This window comes from Spea bombifrons, chromosome 1, assembly GCF_027358695.1.
Source record: "Spea bombifrons isolate aSpeBom1 chromosome 1, aSpeBom1.2.pri, whole genome shotgun sequence".
NCBI classification, from domain to species: domain Eukaryota; kingdom Metazoa; phylum Chordata; class Amphibia; order Anura; family Pelobatidae; genus Spea; species Spea bombifrons.
In genome coordinates this window covers 162,446,528-162,470,836 of record NC_071087.1, presented here as the reverse complement: position 1 = coordinate 162,470,836, position 24,309 = coordinate 162,446,528, and the positions used below count along the sequence as shown (strand labels likewise).

Here is a 24,309-nt window from a genome sequence, read left to right as displayed (position 1 = left end):
AAAACACAAACTTTTAATAGGTTTATTCCGGTTTCCACGGAAACAGCCTATCCTCTTTTGTCTAAGCTCCCAGCGGCCGCCTTCTCCTCCTGCACCAATCTTAATGTTACTTTTATAATCTCCCCGAATGGAGCAGCGCCATGGACTCTGCCGGCGCTCCGCAAATAACATGTAATAACGCTAGTAATGATCAGCGGCTGCTGTTGTGTCATGTGACAATTAAGCATTCCCCCCAAAAAGGATGAATTTTGTTCAAATTTCACAAGATTAAATGATCGTTTGTGGGGAAGGTTTTGGTGAATGATGTTTGTGATGCGGTATAACCCCCCCACCCACCTGACAGGGGGGCAAACGCCAGATGCAGCGGCAGATCAGGTGCCGCAGTGTGTGGCTGCCGGCTGGATATGCTACTGGATATGCTACATAAGCACGAATTAACGTGCGGCCCGTCCTCTGCAGCAGTCGCCCGCACTTATATTATTACGCCGCTGCCAGGGACGCCTCGTTGGCCCCAGTCCAGCCCTGACCTCCTCTAACTTTAGCAGCAGCGTTGACTGCCTCTGTACCTGCGAACTCTCTGGCTACCCGGGAGGCCCCATCGCGTGACGTTGCTGTCGGACCCGCTGACGTTTGGGGACACACGCCATTTTTGCAGGGGAAGTGGGCAGGGAGTGGGGCCTGCTGATCCCGATACCCATAGTTTACCCGCAGTGACCCATAGAAGCGGCGCTTCACCCGGAGCCTCCGAGCAAAACCTGGAGAGTTCCCAGGCATGACTCTGAGCGCTACCCCTGTGCCGAAAAGTAGGATTCGGAACCGATGGTCTCAATTATATCCCCCCTCTGCTCCCCGATGTCAGAATGTTTGCTGGGTATGAGGGTATCGCAGGGTTCTACTGCCCTAAAAGCCCCGATAATGTGTATAGAAACAGCAGGAAACGGCTTTATAAATTAAACGGGGTAAATAAACCCCATTATTCTTCTTCTAAATGCCCCACCCGGTTACAGAAATAACCTATTATTGATAATGCAAAGAGGTTAAATGTTATGTCTCAGGTCATTTCTCAGGAAATCTGGGACAGTTTGCAGGTATCACACGTGACATATCCCTCAGAGGTTACAGCAATACTCTGTCACATAAATAACGCAGGACAACGGAAGTGTGGGCGCAGCTGCCAGAAACCGCCATGGTGGATATCCTCTCCTGTGCGTCATTTCCCAGACAGTGCCCACAACTAACATGGCCGTTCGCTCTGTCACCTCCTCAGAGGCGAAGGGATGACGTCAGGTGTGCGCCGCTTCACAGTCCAATGAGAGAGTTCATGGTGGGCGGGGTTCCTGCTGCCTGGCTGCCCCGTGTCCCACGTGTTTAGAGGGTTTGAGAGATGAAGAGGAAACGGAGTCAGGCCCGGGAAACGGCACAGGTACCGGCAGGGGGAGGGCCGGTGACGGTTACCGGGTATACTGGTTTATAGACGCACTGTAATCAATTGTGATTTTTCAACTGCGACCCCCCCCCCGGTGCTAATTACCACCAGGGGTTACTGGTGAGCGGAACCGGAGGCCGGGTACTGCCCGGTACCGATAAGTAATAAACGGGTACAGCTATATAAACCCAGAGGAAGTAGAATCTTTAGTCGACCTACGTTACATATAAAGATTCAGAGGCCTCAGAGGTCTCTTCTTCATGTGTCTGGTACACTTGATACTGGGGGCCGCAGGGCTGTGTTAAACTGTTTGCAGCCCCGCAGGTTAAAGTGGAAGTTCCAGTACAGCACCGAGTAACCTGCCGGCAAACTTTAAATAAAGAATATTTGTCGTAATCCTTGAGTTTTGACGACACAAAAGTTTATCAAGTTAACAGACTTTGCTTTTATTAAAAGGTCTGCGGGATTCTTCCCTCCCGCTCGCCGTCCGAGGGAACTTTAAATACATAAAGTACAGGCGGGAAGTTACAAGAGACTGACTGACTGACTGGGTGGTAGATAAGTGGAGCTGCCTCCCAGCAGAGGTGGTAGAGGGTAATACAGTGAGGGTATTAAACATACATGGGATAGACATACGGCTCCTGAATCTAAGACGAGACCAACGACTGATTAGGGTTTGAGTCTTTACTCAAACGGGGGCCGGATGGGGCCGACCTGCCGGCAGGTTCTATGTAGTGTTTTTTTCAGTTACGTTGTCTGTCTATTTACAGAAAGCTGTTGAGGATGAGGAGGGCGTCCGGTCGGAGGAAGCTGAGGAGCCGGATGATGATGAGGCTTCCGCGGGGGAGAAGAAAGCTGCAGCGGGGAGCGGATCTGTCCCGGGGGATATTCTGAGACCCGTCAAACTGAGCAAGGCCGAGCTCTACAAACCCCCCACCAACGAGGAGCTCAACAGGCTGAAGGAGACCGAGCACCTGTTTCATTCCAACATTCTGCGCATGCAGGTACCGGGGCGGCAGGGGAGTGACGGGGGCAACTAACAATCCTCATAGCTCAATTCTGGACAGGGGGGTCTGCCAGGGGGAGCGATGGACGGACAGACAGAGAGAGGGGTCTGTCTGTCGGAGAGAGTATTGTCTGTGCTGCCGGATCAGGTGACGCTGCCGGCAGTGAATTAATAAATGAATTGACGGGTAATTATTCTCTCGGCGTGCTGGTTATTTAACGAGACGGTTCTCCGCTGGTTTGCGTTCGGCTTGTGCGTGAGATCTAAGATGAGACCAACGACTGGTTAAGGTCCGAGTCTTTACAGCGGGGGGATGGGGGCCGCCGGGGGCCGATCTGCCGGCAGTGCGTTTCTGTGTCGGACGCTCTGTTGATGGAATCCGGTTTTGTTCTTTTTGTAGATCGAGGAGCTGCTGCAAGAAGTGAAGCTGAAGGAGAAGAGGAGGAAAAACATTGATAATTTTTTGCACCGAATTAACTCCCTCCTGGGAGAAATCCCCGAGACGCAGGAGCGAGACGTGAGTGGAAGACGAGCACCTCGGCAGTCTCTGCTTTAACTGCTACGGAGCGATTCTCTGATCATATAAAAAACCCCTCTATATATATCCCCTATAATCTATATAACCTATATATCCCGTATAACCTATATAGTGCCCATAACCTGTATAATCTATATATCGCCTATAATCTAAATAACCCTATATATCCCCTATAACCTATCCTATAGAATCTATATCCCCCATAACCTGTATAACCTATACAATCTATATATTGCCTATAATCTATATAAGTAATTGTTTTGTGATCAGCTGGAAGCTCCGGTAGCAGCAAAACTCTGGTCCAGTTCAGGGGGGGGGGTTTATCCTATTGCTGCATATCATTCGGGGGGGGGGGGTTTGGTTGTGGTGTATTGCCACGTACCATTTTGGGGGGGGTGACGTATTGTCGCATTATTTCATATCCGTGCACCGTTATAGTTTTCGTTCCGGTTCATCTCCCTTCGAAGTCGTTCTAATGAAGCTGTTATCGGGTTCCTTTCTCGCAGCTCGCGGACCAGTCCTGGCTCCCCAAGTCCGTGAAGGTCCCCGTCCTGCAGATCCCGTACAGAGTGAAGGGCAGGTTTCGCTTTCAGCGCCCCTCCTCCATCAAAGTAGTCGGCAGCTACCTGCTGGGGACCTGCATCAAGCCGGAGATCAATGTGGATTTGGCGCTGACCCTGCCGCGGGTAACAGCCTCGCTCTGATAATCGCGTTTTACGAGTTTACGATTATCTCTGTATAATTAACCCTTTAATGGGGAATAACTTGTAATGGTTTAGTAGGAGTATGGTGACTGGTTTGCCTGTCACTGATATGCTGCCGGTTACCGTGGAAGCGGTTGCTGCCGTATGATCTGCCGGCGCGCGGTAACCTCTTTTGTGCCGCTCTCTGCAGGAAATTCTCCAGGAGAAAGATAACCTGAACCAGCGTTACTTCCGGAAGCGAGCGCTCTACTTGGCCCACATTGCTGCGCATCTCGCGGATAATGAGCTTTTTGGCAGCGTGAAGTTCTCCTACATGAACAGCAACCACCTGAAACCCATCCTGTTACTCCGGCCTCACGGTGAGTCGTGGTAACGTAAGGACCCTTTAACAATTTTTCTCAACGCCCTGACTATCTTTACAGCCTCTGATTGTAACAGCGCTACGGAATCTGCTGGCGCTATATAACTGTGATCGGTTATACTGACATCTAGTGGATGTTTGATAAACTACAGGAATGCTTATTACTGTGTTGGGCGGTCTACTGACATCTAGTGGATGTTTGGTGTACTACATGATGGTACCATATTTTTGTTTTTTTGGTTAAACTCAAATTCCTTCACTTGAAAAATCTCATTTAAAAAGTAATAGCGTGCTTAGGAGAGTTGTGTTTCCGAACACTTTTCTCAATACTATTACTAGTACTTTGGATTGTCCCACTTGTGTTAAGCATTAACTATCCAGGTAACGATTACTCATCACTGCTCTCTGTCTTATGGCCACCAGGTAAAGATGAGAAGCTGGTAACAGTCCGTATCCACGTCTGCCCACCGCCTGGGGTCTTCAAGGCCAGTCGTCTGTTCCCCAACAAGAACAATGTAAGAACAGCCTGGTTCACGGAACAGCATTGTGACAAAGAGGGTACGTTTTGGCCTGGCAAAGGGGCTTTATGGGTTCTGTGTCCAGCAATGGCTGCTAGTTACTGGTTAGTTAGAGTTGCTGTTAAGCTTCCAGCGCAGGGCATGTTCCTTCACACCGTCTTTCCCTTCGATTTTATTATTTGGCGTAAATCTTTCAGAGCCAAGAATCAGTGTTTTCGTTAAATTCCGCAGGGCCCATGGAGCCTGCCACCCCTCATTACAACACGGCCATCCTCTCCGACTTGGCCATGGAGCATCACCTTCACCACCTGTCTAGCTGTGCCACGGACTTCCCCGGCATGAAGGACGGCATCGCCATCCTTAAGGTCTGGCTTCGCCAGCGGCAGCTGGACAAGGTAAGACTATTCACCTAAAAAACTTTTTTTTAAAGTAATATATCAATGTGAGATCCAGGAGAGGTCTGTCCAGGAGGAACCTGGTTTGTTTTGAGTTTTAGGACCTCTTCTCTGGACGTTACCCTCTTAAAATGCGCTGCTGCTTCTGTTTTCTTCTAGGGCCGCGGCAGCTTCAATGGCTTCGTGGTATCAATGCTGGTGGCCTATTTGCTTTCCAAAAATAAGATTAACAAAGTTATGAGTGGCTACCAGGTCCTGAGGAACACCCTGCAGTTTCTGGGTGAGTTCTGAAGCCGCTGTCTCAGCAAATTCCGTGCGTCTCTAAATTGTAAGCTTAGGTGCCAAACTCTGTCTGATGTTTTACTTTGTCAAATGCTCTTTGTAGTGTCATTTATTTAATCCTGTGTTTGGTACAGACCTTAAATTACTGGTGCTGTATAAATGTGTGTGTATATATATATATATATATATATATATATATATATATATGCTCATATGCTTCCAGGGATGATAGGAAACGTTTCTGATGTTGCACCAATTTTTAACTTTAAAAAAAGAGAAAAGCTTTTCCTTACATCGATTACTTAGCTTTAAAGATCAAAAGTTACTGCTTAGGTCTATTAAGCCAGAGCCGGTTCTGATACGACAAAGTAAATTGTTCCCGTAAGCGCGTGGCGGAGGAAGGGGAGCAGACCGCTAGCGGAGGGAATGGTTTGGGGAGATATTTGTTACCAGGGAGGTGAATTTTGTCTTAAACCAGAACATCCTTTATGGATCCAAACCCTGCGAGTGAAAGTCTTATTTTCTTCCTGCTTGTCTCGTCTGTTTCTGCAGCCGCCACGGATTTGACGGTTAACGGGATAGCGATGTCCAGCGGCTCCGACCATTCCCTGGTGAGTGATATTCAGTTAAACGTCCGCACTGGAGGTCTCCGTATGACCGGGGAGCTGGTAACTACGTATCGTGAACCCTTAAATGATGAGACCCCAAGACGGGTAATGAAGACACCCGGCGAGGGTCAGGAGAGGTTTACCGGAAGGCTTAGTCTTAACAATTCTAGTTTTGTGATACAAAGTATAATCTAAGTTCTAAGAACTGTCCCCTAAAGCCGACGTGTTATTCCTGGTATTCTGGCGATCCGCGCCAAGCATCTTTGACGTTTGCCCATGGGTTTTCCGCGGACGGGTAGATCATTAAGGTGGCAATAGTCCCATCGCGTTACAGACCAATACTTCGTATGCAAAGTAATTATATAAAGTAAACAAGAAGCCGATGAGGCTAAAGGCAGACGAGCCAAGTTATGGGGGTGCTAACCAAGCTGCTCTTGGCCGCTGCGTACAGAGACCCCCAAGGCAGGAACGTAGGGACAGGCTCTGCTCTCACGCTCCTACGTGTTTTACCAGTTGGGTTGAACCATATGTTGCTTTCATGTTGATGATGTTCTGATGTAGTAATACAATTCCCATGTTTTATTTTCCAGCCATCGCTTGCTGATTTTCAACAAGCCTTTGAGGTTGTGTTTGTGGACCCGTTGGGACTCGTGAATCTATGCGCCGACATGACGGCCGCCACGTACAGACAGGTGAGGTGGTTTAGAACAGGTGGCAGCTCCCGATGACGGCCGTTTAATGGCCTTGTCCGCATTAAAACCTTCCTACCCTGCGCTCTTGGATAAGACCCCCCTTTTAAGGACCTTTCCTTTTTTATCTTCAGATCCAGTTTGAGGCTCAGGAGTCTCTGAAGACATTGGACGACACGACCATCGATGGATTCCATCTCCTCCTCATGGTTTCCAAGCCTTTCATCAGAACGTTTGATCATGTCTTTCAGTGAGTGCCTGCAAAACCCCCTCCCCCTATCCACGGAAAGTGGATGAAACGACCAAAACTAATATGTATGCAAAACATAAATCCTACCTGATCCCCGGTGGCCTCCGTCGCTTGCGCCCTGTGTGCGAGAAGAGAATCTCCTGGGGTCTGCGCTCCTATAGTTTGAGTGTTATTGGTGTGGAAAGGACCCGCGGTTACCCATCTTCTCTCCCTCCAGCCTGACCCGCGTCGCCCAGCTGCAGGAAGCCTGCAAAAAGATGAAGCTGCTGAACGAGCTGATGGACCGGGGAGGCGATTACGTGTCGGCCGCGCTGCCCTTCCTCCTGTCCGTATTAAACCAGGGACTGGGCAAGAGGGTGGCTCTGCTGTCCCACACGCTGCCGCAGACGCCGGAGGTAACCCGCGGGCCCCGTCGCGGACGTTCGTCTTTAAGCCGAGGCTGCCCTCCCGCTGCTTTGCGTCTAATCGATGAAGTTTCTCTCTTTCCAGTGGTCCGTAGGGGACGATCCTCGCAAGCACAAGGACGTCGGTCAGCTCTCCATAGGCCTCTTGCTAACCACGGAGTTCTATAGCAGTGTACTGGAAAAGGGGCCGGCAGCGGACAGCCCGGAGGTGAGTCTCCTGCTTCTCTTATATTTGTTGAATAATTTTATTTCTAGACCTGTGTGTTCGTATTCGAGTTGCGTCTTCGTTGCTCAAACCGAATACTGAATGCATTTATATGGCGGCGGGTAAGCATGCGCGAAGAATCGTCGTTTTTCATGGTCGTCTTTGGAAAAATCTCCTCGTTAATCTCCGTGGTTCCTTCCCCCATACGAGCCACTGCCTCTAGCCTATCTTAAGTCTTCGCGTATAGCAAGGGGTTAACGGGAACGGGAATCCATTGGATCGCGCCAGAAGGGAAGCTGCCCTTCATTGGTTGATGGCAGAGGAGCCCCCCTGCCGGCGACCAGTAGTCGCTCTTACAGACCTTTAAAATCCTGGCACCAAAGCTGCTGCGTACTGTTACCACGGTAACCCCGTATTAACTCCGCGACGTTTGTTTCTCCAGGCTGCGGAGTTCCGGAAGTTCTGGGGCGAGAAGTCGGAGCTGCGTCGCTTCCAGGACGGCTCGATCTGCGAAGCGGTGGTCTGGCCGGGAAGCAACCTCCAGGAGAAACGGCGGATCCCGGAGCTCGTCGTGAAACACTTACTGGGCCTGTGAGTCCCGCGTTCTGCCGGCGTATATCGTATATCGGGAAATTATAAATATATTGTTACAAAATCACCAATAAGTGGCGTTTATGGATTTAAAAACCGCTCGCCCTGAGGCTTTTGCTCCGGATTTATCAATTTCTCTGATTTTTAAATAATTTTTTTTTATTATAATATAACTAGATTTGTGTTGTTGAGAGTATTGATTTTTTTTTTTGTTTAATAATTAAGGGATTATTCATATTTGTATTTTTCCCCGTTGTACTGATTTATTACCTCCGCTGTAATATTTCTTACAAATGACATCACTTGGATTTAATTTTCTTGAATTCTGTGTATTTTATTATCCTTATTTATTCTATGCAGCGCCATCATATTCCACGGCGCTGTACAGCGGGTGTCTGTTATGTGTGGTCTATGTGAAGTGGCGGAGAGCGAAACGCGTTGCCCCTTCACGCTTGTTGTTCTGTTTTCAGACACGCTGACGTTCCCGAATCGTGCGTCGCCTACGCTGGTAATTTGCTGGATTGCGTCCTTGTCAGGGGCAGAGAGGTAAGCAGTGGGGGGGGGTAACACAGTGTGGGGGGGGGTAACAGTATCTTAGGATCTTGTGGAAGTTATACCGTTATACAGCGTCCCCTCTGTTAATGGGTAGAATTGAGCCCTGGCTGATCGTTCTGGTTGTTTCAGGCCGGGACGGGCGAGGAGCACATGGTCAGCATTGTACAGTCTTACGACGATCTGAGCAGAAAGCTCTGGAACCTGGAGGACCTCCCGCTAACCGTGACCTCTGTGCAAGGAACCCACCCGGCCCTCCGCTACACGGACGTGAGTGATCGCTGAATTCAGCGCCGGTTATTGTTTGTGTAAATTATATATTTGTTATACGTTATATTATTTTTGTTAAATATATAAATACTGTATTTGCTCGATTTATAAGACGACTCCCCCAAACTTGAATTGAAGTTTTAAAGTAAAAATTCACGTGTAAATTTTTTTTCATATTTAATAAAAACTGAGAAAAATGCATTTTTTTTTGTTTTATTTCCTTTTATTTGCCAATCTGCCATGGCTTGCTATTCGCCCCCCCCAGAAAGGCCTTATACCCCCCTATATGCCACTCTGCCCCCCCTGTTTGCCTTATGCCCCCAACTTACCGATGCATCTTTTTTTTTTTTTTTTTTTTTTTTTTTTTTACCTTTGCCAGGTGTTCCCTCCTGTTCCGGTGAAACCCGAATGGTCCTTCTACAAAGTGTTGAAGGATAAGAAGTGTCTCGTCCCCTTGGAAGACAAGCCGTGTCCTGCATACATCTCTCCGGTGAAAGGTAAATCATTAATATATCCTTATAACGGGGTTTTACCAAACGCATGCCCTCTGTCTGGGGCCGCTGTGTTCGGATCTACGTTTGGGGGTGGTTTGGATATTTTGGGTCCTTGGCGTGCCTCTGGTTTCTGACGGCGTCCGCGTCTCTCCCCGGCAGTGATCTGTCACATGGAAGGCAGCGGGAAATGGCCGCAGGATAAAGACGCCATTAAGAGGGTGAAAGCCGCGTTTCAGATCCGTCTGGCGGAGCTGCTGAGAGCCCAGCACAATCTGCCGTGTAAAGTGACGGCCGCCTTCACCGATGTCTACAAGGTGAGACCCTGCGGCTCCGGGACCCCCGCAGCTCCGGGCCCCCCGCGCCGTTACAGCTTCCTTATAGAGAGAGCGCTAAGCTAATATCTCTCAACCAATCAGGCATTTTATTCCTTCCTCGCATAGAAAACTCACGTGTAAGAAGCTTTTTCAGCCTATCGGTGCCTGCTTTTGTGTCATGTGACATTTAAGTGTTCCCTGAGAAATCTACATAGTTACAGCTTTATTTTGGGGATGAGGTTTTAGCTTTCAGCAGACCGGGAATGATTCTGGTGCTGCATTTAGTTATTGTGCTTTTTACAGCAGAATGAATGGGATAGCACTTTTTAATACATATATATATAAATCTGATCTAAAATTAGAATATAAATAGAATACAAATCCTGACGCTTCCGTCTACGAGCGGGAACTTCCGGTGACGTCCTTTCCCCCGACCTGGGTAGAGGACGTCACCGAAAGCTCCGTCTTTTTACCCTAAGGTGAGGAGTTGGGGGGCATCAGGCATACAGGACCTCAAAAAATTCAATAGAATGCTAGTTTATCACCCATTTCCAGAGATCCTGCGTTAAAATAAATTGAAAAATTTATATAAATGTAATGTCGTTTATTGTGTTAAAAGCTGTGATTGAGATGATTCCCCAATAAATCTGCCTCGCCCCCGTCTCCCGGTCTGACAGTCTTTGTATTCGTGTTGCAGGACGGTTACGTGTTCCGTGTGCACGTCGCTTATCACCGGGAGCCTCAGTACATAAAGGAGTTCGTCACGCCGGAGGGGATGCTGAAGTCGCAGGAGACGGAGGAGTCCCGGCAGCTCGAGCTGGAGACGCTCCACTCGCCGCACCTGACCAGCACGTTACACGGGTACGGTTATTGTTTTTCTTGCGCTGTATCTTGTTTGACGATATATAGATCTGTTTTATGTTTAGATGAGGGCACCGCCGTTCAACAGTTAGGGGGCACTTAGAAATTTCCTTGTTTTTAAAAGAAAAGCAGATTTTGTCCGTTAAAATAACATGAAATGGAGCAGAAATCCAGCGGAATGGAATCTCTTCTTAGGCGTACAGAGGCCCTTTATCACTCCCATCACTCCTTTATCACTGCCAGCACTCCTGTGTTCCAATGGCCCTTTATCACTCCCATCACTCCTGTGTTCCAGTGGCCCTTTATCACTCCCATCACTCCTGTGTTCCAATGGCCCTTTATCACTCCCATCACTCCTGTGTCCCAATGGCCCTTTATCACTCCCATCACTCCTGTGCTCCAATAGCACGTTGTGTTCGCTGATCCAAGTTTAAGTTTAAAGGATAATTGATGGTTAGAAACCCTTTTGCATTTATGTTACAGATAGAAATATTCTTGTTTTTTCCACGAAAACAGCTCAGTGACCCCAAACTTTTGATCTGTAGTGAGTGTCTCTTTACATGCTTAGTCATGTTCTTTTTCCCCCCCCTGCAGGCTCCATCAGCAGCACCCAGCCTTCGGGGGCACGTCTCGTCTGGCCAAGCGCTGGATTAACTGTCAGCTCTTGGGGGGCAGCTTCTCCGAGGAATGCGTGGATCTGTTGGTTGCTCACCTGTTTCTGCACCCGGCTCCGTTCAGCGCCCCCAGGTACCCGTCGGGGTCTCGTGTAACGCCGTCCGCTATTCAGAAAGTCCTAGCTGGAAAAGCTTTCTTTTTTAGATTAGAAAATGTATCTCAGATTACGGGGGTCTGCAGCCGAACGCCTGGGGGGACCCTGACACCTTTTAAATGGAAAGGGACCACATTGGCCCCGGCAAGCAGGGGACTTCTGAGTTACAGCCTTTAATATCCTATACCTTTTCAAAATAAGTAGCGTCGGCGAGGGTCGGATTTTTGGCTTGGATGTCAAAGGTTAAAAAAAAAAAAAAGCCCTGGGCGCTGATTAACTCAACGGCTTTATTGCCTCCAGGACTTCGGGTTTATTATAAATCAGCGGACTGCTATAATATGTTTTTTTTTACAGCTCCCCTCAGGTGGGATTCTTGCGCTTCCTTCACCTCTTGGCGACTTTTGATTGGAAGAACAGCCCCCTGATAGTGAATCTGAACGGAGACTTAAAGGGTGAGTGTTTGCCTAAATCCGCTGACCCGTCGTCGCCCCTCTCTCGTTCCAGAAGACGTTCTTAAATCGAAGCAAATGTGCTGGAAGGGACAACCAAAATTCATAATAATTACCATCTCTTCTGTGTGTCGGCTCTCGCAGCTTCCCTGGTACCCAAGGCTACTGATTGGGTCTGGAACTGCTGGAAATTGCAGTTTTATGAGAAATTTGGCTGTTTTGACACCATTTCAACACTCTGTCCGTATCAGATGGTCCCATTGGCTGGAAATGTTTTTCTTTAAACCATAGCGTGCCCCCCCCCGCAGCCCTCTTTGTTTTGTACCCCATTGTGATCGCCCCCCCCCGCCTATCAGTGCTGGCCGGGCTGTCTGGACGTTGATATTTTACCTCCTGTTTATTGTTTTTAGAATTTTTCGCCTGCATGATGTGCGGTGAGATAAATAGAGGGCGTTCCCCGCGTGTGTATCTCGCACAGAACACCAACTTGGTGATAATAAGAGTTTTAGAACATTGTTCTAAAATAAATATAATGATAAATAATGATATATTTATATATACAGATATAATTTTATGTTATGATATATATATATATATAATGTATAATTATATAACAACATGATATATATATTTGTATTATGTTATATATTTATAGATATAGATATAATTTTATAATATGTTATGATATATAATATAATAATAAAGATGTAATAAAGTAGAATGTGGGATCGCTTTAAGTCCGCTTTGAAGAGTCGGGGCTTTCCGGGGGAGCCTTAAACCGTTAATACTTTGAGTTTTTATAATTTAGACATCAATGTTGTTGTTTTTTTTAAATTTTTTTATTTAAAGAATCGCCTCCTGTTTTCCGTCTTCTTTAGGTACGGACTTTACAGAAATTCAGAATGATTTTGTGTCGTCGCGCATGCAGCTCCCGGTTATGTTCATCGCTACCCCCAGGGAGAGGAAGGACTCCGTGTGGACCAGGAAGCAGCCGTCCGCGCAGGTAGGGGGTGGTTTAACGTGTGTGTGTTGGTGTTGGTTAGGGACGGGTGAGAAATTCTGCGACCTTCTAGAATCTTCCATGCAGACATTGCCGTATCCTGTCCTGTTTTACAGTTGATTTGTTTTGGACAATAATCTGCCCCCATTTTATTTAAATATTTATTTTTATATTTATTTAAAAAATATATATTTATATATATATATACACCTCCCAGCAGAGGTGGTAGAGGGTAATACGGCGGGGGGGGTGTATTTAAACACGCACGGGATAGGCATGCGGCTTCTGAATCTAAGACAGTGCCCCCGGTAGTTTTAGCACCTGATGCCAAATAACAGCGGGGCGCGCGGAGGCTCGGCTGCCAACTTCTCTTTATTTAAGAACCGAAGAGAGAGATCAGAAAAGCGTGAAGGGATTCGCCTGGAGGGCAGCGATCCGCCTTCATCCAAAAGGTGCGAGCGGAACCGCGTAACCTCGCTGACAATCACAGCGAAAAACAACCGTGTTCCAGACAAGCCCGTGCGAGGACTTGGCTTATGTCCCACCGCAGCCATTGGAACGCTAAAAACAACCCCCCTGCGCATGTACAGTCAACAGAACAACTTCTAACAAACCTTTAGCGTTTCAGAAATCAAAAGAAATAACATGGCGACATCGGTTTGTGGCACTGCATGCAAATAAGCCTTCATTTGCATACGGCGCCTGGTGTTGATGTCATAGATAGGGAGACAATGCGGGCCTATCGAAAGCTGTCTTCTCTCGGGCTATACCTTGCTATTTAATTGTATTAAAGGCACTGATGCTGTTCTTTAAATAAAGTTAGCTGTGTTTGAAAACACTGCAGCCTCGACTGTTAAGCAGCACCGCTACCGGTTTCCTTGCGCATGCACAGAGGCGTCAGGGCTGCCTTCCTGCACCCCCAATACGTTATCCTGTAACGGCTGATTTCAGGATTGAACCCTGGCACGTGTATTAAACAATTTACATTTTCTTAATTACAAATTATTTAATTAACAATCTTTTTATCTTTTTTTTTTAATCAGATTTAATTTAAGTAGTTTTCTGAATTCAGTTTTAATTCTATTTAATATGATTTAGCATTTTGTTTTAAAAATAAAAAAAAAAAAAAAATAGTAGTAATAATAATAATATGAAGGTTCCATAAAAATAAAATGTTACTTTAGCCTTTCTCCGGTTTCTCGGGGTCATAATGCTTGCTGTTTCCTGAACTTCACATGCAGTGGATTCCGGATCTTTACTGCCCTTCCCCCGCAGAACACTTTATGTTGAGAGTTTCTTGCATGAGGTCGTGCTCATTAATGGGAGATCTGTGCTGTAGACGTGGTCTTGCGATGCCTTTTGTACGTTTTTGGTGAACGCTTACCCTTGACACGGACTCTTTCGCCTCTCCGCAGATCCTGCAGCGCCTCATTCTTCTCTCTGTGGAGTCCCTGCGCGTTCTGGAAAAGCAGCTGATGGACCCGCTGGAAGAACACAACATCAAGGTGAGTGGGCGTTCCACGGGTGTCTTATGGGTCGTGAATGTGGGCTCGGAGGTAATAGAATGCGGCGTGCGCCCAAACGATGCCCGATGCCAAAAACACTCCGCGCGCCGATGCTGCGAGGCTCTAATGGTTTTCCCGGTTGGTTCAGTACAGTTATTTTTAACGAGGTTCTTTTCCCGAGGCTTTGGGTTAAGATAACGATTTAGTTGGGCTGATAGATGTAACCTCACAGGGTTTAAGGGGGGCCAGAGAGAGAACAAAGTGGCATCGGCCAAACAAGACACGTGGGAAGTTACCCGAAAGCCCCGTTACACGGGGTTGCAATAGTCCTGGTGGGAAATCCGAGGCACACGAATCAGTGTTTTATTATACGTCGGTTACGTTCACACGTAAATGCTGGCATGTGGGCGCGAAGGGGTTAAATTATTGGCTGTTTTAAGTAATGGACAGAAGCGGTGAGCGCCGGAGGAAGCGCAGAACTCCGTCCTGTACCCAAATATACAACCGGAACCTGATAGAATTTAGAACTCGGACAGGGGGTTCTTAGAACTCGGACTGCCTGCTGATTGATTGCCCCCTCGGATGTCTGGCTCCAAAATACCGCTCGGTGCCACATAACGCCGAGCTTGGAGTCCAGGGGGCCGCTGGATTGAATGAATGTGATTTTGTGGTGGCTGCAGTAGCAGGGTTGCAGATTCCCACTAATCTCCTGCCTATATCATGGGCTTGTAACTTTTTTTTTCCTTGTTGGCTGGAGGTATTTCAAGTAAATTATACTATATCGCCGAGGGTAGGAGTTACCCGATTACCTCCAGCAGGGGGCGCTGTGGGCACTCTCTACGGAGCCCTCGCACAGTATTGATGTCATTGATTATTGATGTAATGCTGTAAATATATAAGAATTATTATTCATGCTCGTATTATATTATTAGTATTTATTATAAATTATATATAAGAATTATTGTGTTATTCATGCTCGTATTAGTATTTATTATAAATATATATAATATTGTGTTATTCATACGCTTATTAATATTATTAGTATTTATTAGTATTTATTATAAATATAAATTATTATTCATGTTATTTGTCTTCTGCCGTTTCAAATAACGTCCCGTGTAGAGACAGGAGAGATGTTCTGGAGGTGGGTTAGGGTGGTGGAAAGTACAGTTTCTTGGCCCCCAGCCCACGTTTTGGGGCCCGTGTATTTACATGTCTGTGTTGTACTCTGTCTGCGCCCCGTAGGGCAATTTTTTTATTTTTTACAATTTTTTTTTACCCAACCTTCCCAAAAATATCACGGTGACATAAAAAATAATGGACTGATCTGCTAAGGATTATTCCTTTAATGATTTAATAATAATAAAATCATCGCAGCAGCCGTAAAGCGTGACATCTGTACGCGTTCCCGACAAAAAACATGAATAATGCATTTGATGTGATTAAAAGGACAGTTTTTGCCCCGAACAGCCCCATCCGAGCAGAATCTCGTTAATGTACATTAGAACCCCCCCCCCCCCATGAACTCATATTAAAGACTTGACTTAGGTAGAAGCTGCAGCTCAGTGTAACAAATCGCACTTATTGTGTTTGCACTCCGTCTCAGGTCAACCAGAACCAATCGCTGGGAGTTGGCCTTTAAACGGCGATCCGCAGAACGCCGCTCCCTGCGCCTAATCCGTCTCCCGATCAGAGCCTCGCCGGGCCGGCGGATCGGGTGACGGGCCGGCATTCTCTGGCAGCGCGCGAGGCACTCTGTAAACAACAGATCTAAGCTACGCTCCGGCAACTGTGTGCGCTTTAACGCATATCCTAGCTGATCTAATGCATAGTATAATGTATAGATAAATCGGCGAGCCGGCCCCCTGTATAATGTATAGATAAATCAGTGAGCCGGCCCCCTGTATAATGTATAGATAAATCAGTGACCGGCCCCTGTATAATGTATAGATAAATCAGTGACCGGCCCCTGTATAATGTATAGATAAATCAGTGAGCCGGCCCCCTGTATAATGTATAGATAAATCTGTGACCGGCCCCCTGTATAATGTATAGATAAATCGGCGAGCCGGCCCCTGTATAATGTATAGATAAATCAGTGAGATGCCCTGTATGATGTATAGCTAAATCAGCGAGCCGGCCCCCTGTATAATGTATAGATAAATCAGTGAGCCGGCCCCTGTATAATGTATAGATAAATCAGTGACCGGCCCCTGTATATTGTATAGATAAATCAGTGACCGGCCCCTGTATAATGTATAGTTAAATCAGTGACCGGCCCCCTGTATAATGTATAGATAAATCAGTGACCGGCCCCTGTATAATGTATAGATAAATCAGTGACCGGCCCCCTGTATAATCTATAGATAAATCAGTGACCGGCCCCTGTATAATGTATAGTTAAATCAGTGACCGGCCCCCTGTATAATGTATAGATAAATCAGTGACCGGCCCCCTGTATAATGTATAGATAAATCAGTGAGCGGCCCCTGTATAATGTATAGTTAAATCAGTGACCGGCCCCCTGTATAATGTATAGATAAATCAGTGACCGGCCCCTGTATAATGTATAGATAAATCAGTGACCGGCCCCCTGTATAATGTATAGATAAATCAGTGACCGGCCCCTGTATAATGTATAGATAAATCAGTGACCGGCCCCTGTATAATGTATAGATAAATCAGTGACCGGCCCCCTGTATAATGTATAGATAAATCAGTGAGTGGCCCCTGTATAATGTATAGTTAAATCAGTGACCGGCCCCCTGTATAATGTATAGATAAATCAGTGACCGGCCCCTGTATAATGTATAGATAAATCAGTGACCGGCCCCCTGTATAATGTATAGATAAATCAGTGACCGGCCCCTGTATAATGTATAGATAAATCAGTGACCGGCCCCTGTATAATGTATAGATAAATCAGTGACCGGCCCCTGTATAATGTATAGATAAATCAGTGAGCCGGCCCTTGTATAATTTATAATTAAATGTTTTCAGGCAGCTGCATATCAGCCGTTTGTATGATTCTCACTCTGTTATCTGATCCCCGATCTACTAAACACGGCGACTCCTTATCATACTGCCTGTGGGGAACAATGGAATGTCTCAGTCTAAATCACCCAGACAGTCTCTGACTAATGAAAGTCTATGGGGGAATGGACTTCATTGCCATAAAGCATCAGCTCAGTGTGGTGTTTGAGCCGAGAAAGTCACCCCAAATATCACTCCCCCCCCCCGTGGGACTTCCCCTTTAAATGCTGTAGAACCGGCAGCTAACCTGCTGTGACCCCCCGGCTTCTCTTGGCTGTAATCAGAGCTCCGTAACCGCACTCCATGGCCGGGATGTTATGAGCCGCAGGACAGGGACAGACATTGATGACCACAGACATCTCCTGCTGCAGAGGATATATTTATTTGTCAGATAAATAAAATACAAACTGTATGAAGCAGCGAGTCTAAGAACCTTACCTTAGAGTATTATTAATCGTTATGTGGCACAGCCTCCCAGCAGAAGTGGTAGTGGGTAATACAGTGAGGGTATTAAACATGCATGGGATAGACATACGGCTCCTGAGTCTAAGACGAGTCCAACGACTGATTAAGCGCGTGACTAGACGGGCCGACGGCTTTGACGTAACAGATAATTACCCTTCTGTGATCTAATCTAATATTTAAGTAGATAATTTGGTATAATATAAACAAAAATATTTAAGCACCATATTTCCAAGTATAAGACGCACCCCTATTTTTGGGGGCTGAAAGTTTTTTTAAAAAAATATTACATAAAGTTATTGTACTGGCTGCCTGGGCATGATATGAGTGCGATTGATGTTAGCTGCTAGCAATTGTTAGCAATCGCACTCCTATCACGCTCAGGCAGCCAGTACATGCACATCACTTTCAGCCTCCCTGTGCCCCCTACACACGGATCCATGCTAACACGCGCACACACATTCATTTACTCCCCCGCCTTACTGAACTGCAGATCTTCTGCTGCCGCTCGCAGACTTCCGTGGGGGCCGCCTTTCCCCTCTGCCTTGCTCCAGCAGAAACAGGAACTGAGCGGAGTCATGTGATGTGATGTGCATTCACGTGACTCCGCTGGGTTCCTGTGCAGCCGCGGCGGATCATGAGACGCTGCTGAGCAAAACAGGTAAGCAGCAGGCCCCCTTTCTAGTTCAAAAAAATTAAAAAAACAAATAACTACCACCACTGTATAAGACGCACCCAATTTTTAGACCCCAATTTTTTTTAAAAAAAGGTGCGTCTTATGTATGGGGAAATACGGTATGTTGGGAGCTCCCAGTAGCCACTAATGTTCTTGTTCTTGATGCCACGGCACGTAAAACACAGAACCCATTGGTAGATCGGCCCCATCCGGCCCCGGTCTGGTCGCCCGTTTCTCCTGCTGTAACGACTCAAACCTTAATCAGTCGTTGGTCTCGTCTTAGATTCAGGAGCCGTATGTCTATCCCGCGCATGTTTAATCCCCCTCACTGTATTACCCTCTACCACTTCTGCTGGGAGGCTGCTCCACTTATCTACCACCCTCTCTGTTCTGTTGCATCTCAATCTCGTAGCCTCTAGTGTTAGATTCCGGTCTCTTGTAACTTTTCTTGTCCTTTGAAATAAACTTCCGTCCTGTACTTTGTTAAACCCCTTTGTCTTTTTAAATGTCTCTCTCCCATCCCCCTCTCTCTTCTCTCCTCCGTCTCTCTCTCTCTCTCTCTCTCTCTCTCTCTCTCTCTCATTGACATCTCAGCTGGTAGTGTTTGTCAGTCACATAATGTTTTTCGTCCCCCTCGCCGGCAGCCCACGTGAGAGCCTCTCACCTACGGCGGTGCAAACATCATGCAGAAGAGGCTCCTCAGTTAATGGAAGCTGGCAAAGCTCTATCCTGCCCTGCCTCGGCTCGCTCAGTCCCTCCAATACAAATAACATGAGTTTCGGCTGCTCTGTTCCGCTCCAGGCATTTAAACAAATGAGCCGGATTAACGTTGGGGTCTTTTGGATGTTCCAGATTCTGGAAGCTCTGGAACCGTCCCGGTTCTGTTATTCCCATATCCCCCAACAGCCCCGGAGTTGTCACGCAGACCCTCGGTATTGTGGTTATTTTTAGGAATCCCATTTAATTTGCCTTTTATCCGACGTCTCTATTGATGCTAAACTCCCAGAAAAGCTTTGATATGTTGGGTTTTTGAATTATTTTTTTACAATGGGGTGTTCCACCTGGGGCATCTGCTCCGCTGGAGATAAATGGGGCGAGAGAAGCCTTGATTTAGAATAAACAGGATGTAGAAGAGACACAATGTTTCCTTTGTCTTGGAATTCTTTGCAGATCATACTTTAGGCGTCATTATCCTTATATCCTTTACAATAAATATATAAATAAAGAAATAGACTTTCTGCCCCGTCGCCCTGAGATATCTGTGATAATAATAGCGTTACAGAGGGACCTGCGCGGCTGGAAACAATCTCTAGCGCTAGAGGCTCATGCGCCATCCGCTAAAAACGCGGGGAAAGAACAAGAAGCGGCTTACAACTTCCTGCTTGGGCTGACGCAGGGAGAGAACAGGAAGCGGCTTACAACTTCCTGCTTGGGCTGACGCAGGGAGAGAACAGGAAGTGGCTTACAACTTCCTGCTTGGGCTGAGGCGGGGAGAGAACAGGAAGCGGCTTCCAACTTCCTGCTTGGGCTGACGCAGGGAGAGAATAGGAAGCGGCTTACAACTTCCTGCTTGGGCTGATGGGAGAATCCTGATGCAGCCTGCGCCAAGGGATAATGGGAAACAGGAACAAGAAGTTCCGTGTCTGTTTTGTTAGAAGGAAATATGATGTCAGACTGGATATTCTTAATGTAGACGTGGAAACAAAGCATTAAATAATACATGTATAATATAATATACACAACACCCCGACCTGCTCACACCTGTTTGTTAGGCCTCGTTTTACACATTTGTATTATTTGAGTCTGGAACTGGTTTAACGCACCGGTTACGCCGTGCCTAGCGGCCCCGACCCTCTGCTTGCGGGGAGCTGGGGATCCCGGCTGGCGCTTAATATCTCCATGCTCTCTTTTTCTGTCTTTAGATGATTTTCCGGCCGTCGCTGAACCTGTACGATGTTTTGATTCGCCTGAATCCCAAGCAGATTCCTCGCCACCGGGAGGCGCTGGACACCCCGCTGAAGTCCTTTGTGCGGGGTGTGCTGAAAAGTGACGCTCCTGTCAAGGACCTCTTCTTCCCAGTGGTGGATTATGACCCTGTCCAGTTATACCTCAACGAGCTCAGAGTAAGGACCTGATAACGAATACAAAATATTATCATTTCTTGTTATATTCATCTTTGTCTTAAATGCTAAAGGACAGAATTCTAGGACTAGGTAATCATGAAGTCCTTAAGTCCTTTCTAGCCTGACTTTCAATGGACCGCCTTCCACCCGAGACAGAAGGCAGCGCGATAAGGAGTCGCTGGGTTTGGTTGCTTTGGGGCAGATAACGGGGAAAACGCCAACAGAATACTGCAAGAATAGAGCCGTCAACAAACGAAAGCTAACATTCTAAAATAAATCGCCATTCTGTGAGCGATACTACCTAGAAAATAACAAAATTAATCTGGGCTTAGGGAGGTTCCGTCTCCTGGTTTTTGAAAGAAAAGCCAATTTTGTCCATTAAAATAACATGAAATGGATCAGAAATCCAGCACAGACGGGGTTAATGTTGTAAATGACTATTGTAGCTGGAAATGGCGGAATTTCTTTGTAGTTGTACAGAGGCCCTTTATCACTCCCATCACTCCTGTGTTCCAATGGCCCTTTATCACTCCCATCACGCCTGTGTTCCAATGGCCCTTTATCACTCCCATCACGCCTGTGTTCCAATGGCCCTTTATCACTCCCATCACGCCTGTGTTCCAATGGCCCTTTATCACTCCCATCACTCCTGTGTTCCAATGGCCCTTTATCACTCCCATCACTCCTGTGTCCCAATGGCCCTTTATCACTCCCATCACGCCTGTGTTCCAATGGCCCTTTATCACTCCCATCACGCCTGTGTTCCAATGGCCCTTTATCACTCCCATCACGCCTGTGTTCCAATGGCCCTTTATCACTCCCATCACTCCTGTGTTCCAATGGCCCTTTAGCACTCCCATCACTCCTGTGTTCCAATGGCCCTTTATCACTCCCATCACGCCTGTGTTCCAATGGCCCTTTATCACTCCCATCACGCCTGTGGTCCAATGGCCCTTTATCACTCCCATCACGCCTGTGTTCCAATGGCCCTTTATCACTCCCATCACTCCTGTGTTCCAATGGCCCTTTATCACTCCCATCACTCCTGTGTGCCAATGACCTTTATCACTCCCATCACTCCTGTGTCCCAACGACCCTTTATCACTCCCATCACTCCTGTGTTCCAACGGCCCTTTATCACTCCCATCACTCCTGTGTCCCAATGGCCCTTTATCACTTCCATCACTCCTGTGTTCCAATGGCCCTTTATCACTCCCATCACTCCTGTGTCCCAATGGCACGTTGTGTTCGCTGATCCAAGTTTAAGTTTAAAAGGCTGATTGATGGTCCTCCTTGTAATTATGTTACAGCCAGAAATGTCCTTGTTTTCCATGGAAACAGCTGAGTGACCCCAAACTTTTGAATGGTGCCACTTTTTAAAGATATTTTCACCCGTATATCGATTGACCGTGTACAACGGTCGCCTCTGCAAATTAAAGGAGTGCATCGGACAACATGAAGCGAAAGACACATTTTGCACACGTAACTAAGTCCGATAGTAAATCACCGTAAGATAAAAAGAAAAAGCTTAAAAATTCTAGTTTTATGCTCTTCAAGCTTCAGCTCTTCCAGGGTTTATTTCCGTATTTTGTAATCTGATCTCTTGCAGGAGGCCTATGAAGAATTTGCTCTGTTTTTCTACGATTCCCACGGAGGGGAAGTGATTGGAGTTCTATGGAAGCCATCAAGCTTCGAGCCGCAGCCATTCAAAGTGAGTAGACTTTGAGCATAATGCAGAATAAAATCTGTTACTGAGAGGGTAGTAGATAAGTGGAACAGCCTCCTAGCAGAAGTGGTAGAGGGTAATACTGTGAGGGGATTAAACATGCGCGGGATAGACATACGGATCCTGAATCTAAGACAAGACCAACGACCGATTAAGGTTTGAGTCTTTACAGCAGGAGAAACGGGCGGCTAGACGGGGGCCGGATGGGTTCTTATGTCTGCCTCCAATGCTACAGGGATGCACGCAATGAAAGTGTTAATCGTGCACAGTTTGGAGCGTTATGAAATGCCCCCGAGCTGTACATGCGCACCAACTGCCTGCTCTAATTAGATTGTCTCGTTGCACTTTGCCTTTAACCAAATTCTGATAAAGCCCCCAAAAATCGACCCCATGTGCAAAAAAATGCAAAACCCTTTCTGTGAAGGGGCGGGGCATCACAGTAGGGAGGAGCCATTATGCAAATCATGTAGTATTTAATATGTTATATAAATGGCTGCTTTCACTGTCGGGTGGTTGAGATGGGTTGTACGTATATATACGTCATTCACGGGGAAACGCCTCTAGTTCTTGTTCCTCTTCTTGCAGACGACCAACGCAAACGGAAGGATAATGGACAAGGACAGCAGCCCCCCTGTGATGATCCCCAACGTGGAAGCCATCCTAGAAGACTTCCGGATTCTGGGAGAAGGCCTCGTCCACAACGTGGAGACTCGGACTGAGAAATGGGCCATTTAAAAAAAAAAAAAAAAAAAACCTTCCCGATCCGGTGTTCAGTGACTGCAGAGGCTGCTGCGCCATCCACGCCTGCGCCAGAGTCTGGGTTTTACGATGAGACGAGGGGTCTTTTATTAAAAAAAAACAAAAAAAAAAAAACAAAAAAACACCATGGCAAATTTATATATATATAAAAACCAATGAACGCCCCCTGTTGTATTCTGAGTTTTTTTTTTGTTTTTTTTTTTGTTTTTTTTTTTTTTGTTTTTTAGATCTGACCTTCTGATCCCTTTTTTTATTATTAAAAGGGAACTGTTGCCATGGCAACTTTTAATGAAATTGTTCATTAAAATCTCCTCTATCGTTGCGAGTTATTTGGTTTAAAATTTTGCTTTAGGGAACCTGAGGTCAGTGGCAGCCTGTGGCAGGGCCAGCATTATCCGACATTCCATCTTCCTTCTACTCTCTTCCCACCTTTACAAAGACTGCCTGAACCAATCAGCAACTTAATAGGGGGAGCCGTAATCCTGCAGACCCCGAGAGCCTTCAGTGTGTGTATATAATATATAATATATAAATATATATAAAATCCGTGAGCGCCATTATTTAATTCTTAGTGATTTGATTGGTTGTTCTGTTCTGTAGGATGGCAGCCGCGGATCGTCAGAATTAATAAATTAATTAATTACTCTGTTATTTAGTATCCGGCTAATGCTTTTTAAATTAATGTTTCTCTCACCTGGAGTACTCGGGGCACATCCCTAATTTTTAATTGTAGAGAGATTGTATCGCTTGTAGACGGGTTGGGTAAATACAGTCCCTGGATTAGTAATAATCGGGGAGGAATAATGAGTAAGAAGAGAAACAAAAAAAAATGAACAATCGAGGTATTTATACTGAACCCTGCGACGGGGTTTCAACCCAATCAGTAACTAACGGTTATTCAGAGACTCATCGAAATCCCAACGCCCTGCCCCAAAAACGCCCGACTACCGAGCTTTTTAAACCGGTCCCGCGCAAAAGCGTCAGCTCAGAGGATCAGCCCCCAAAGACGAGCGCGAAACTTCAATAACCGCTATAAATCCCCAAAACGTTTGACAGAGGAGGCGGAACGCGTCGGCTCCTCTTCCTCGTAATCAATTACTATACGGTGAGTACATGGACCCCCCCTCCTAATTACTGAGTTTGGGGGTCTCGGCCGCACCCACGGGCCCATGTGCAGCTGTCTCATTAGACAGACGTCGGCAGCGGAGCGGCTCGTGCCGAAGAGCTCAGTAAACGCGGCGCGGTCGTAGGACGCCATCCTTTGCCACAGGTGACTTTGGGCTACTCCGTATTAATGGCCATGATTTTGGAACGGGGTGTCCGGCGAGCTTGTATAGGT

At 46.6% G+C, this 24,309-nt stretch overlaps 2 protein-coding genes across 2 annotated transcripts in view; one reads left to right on the top strand and one right to left on the bottom strand.

Annotated features, from left to right (window-relative positions):
- Positions 1–24,309, bottom strand: part of TPGS2 (tubulin polyglutamylase complex subunit 2) — a 320,830-nt gene that overhangs the window by 91,949 nt on the left and 204,572 nt on the right. The window lies entirely within an intron of this gene.
- NOL6 (nucleolar protein 6) lies at positions 1,329–23,076 on the top strand. Its single transcript, XM_053448309.1, has 26 exons — positions 1,329–1,423; positions 2,197–2,430; positions 2,833–2,949; positions 3,477–3,656; positions 3,865–4,033; positions 4,459–4,593; positions 4,785–4,948; positions 5,108–5,228; positions 5,783–5,841; positions 6,429–6,530; positions 6,662–6,777; positions 6,995–7,172; positions 7,267–7,389; positions 7,829–7,977; positions 8,448–8,523; positions 8,662–8,799; positions 9,179–9,296; positions 9,453–9,607; positions 10,305–10,468; positions 11,063–11,215; positions 11,592–11,689; positions 12,565–12,689; positions 14,102–14,191; positions 20,285–20,485; positions 22,095–22,196; positions 22,797–23,076. Exons 1-26 carry the CDS (start codon positions 1,385–1,387, stop codon positions 22,944–22,946), a joined length of 3,456 nt encoding a protein of 1,151 aa, XP_053304284.1. The 5' UTR covers positions 1,329–1,384; the 3' UTR covers positions 22,947–23,076.

What these genes read in the sequence shown, in the direction of transcription:
- NOL6 (XM_053448309.1), top strand. Translation starts at nt 1,385, where the DNA reads ATGAAGAGGAAACGGAGTCAGGCCCGGGAAACGGCACAG. An exon ending in CTGACCAGCACGTTACACGG is followed by an intron (nt 10,469 to 11,062) that starts GTACGGTTATTG and finishes CCCCCCCTGCAG; the next exon opens with GCTCCATCAGCAGCACCCAG. An exon ending in TATACCTCAACGAGCTCAGA is followed by an intron (nt 20,486 to 22,094) that starts GTAAGGACCTGA and finishes GATCTCTTGCAG; the next exon opens with GAGGCCTATGAAGAATTTGC.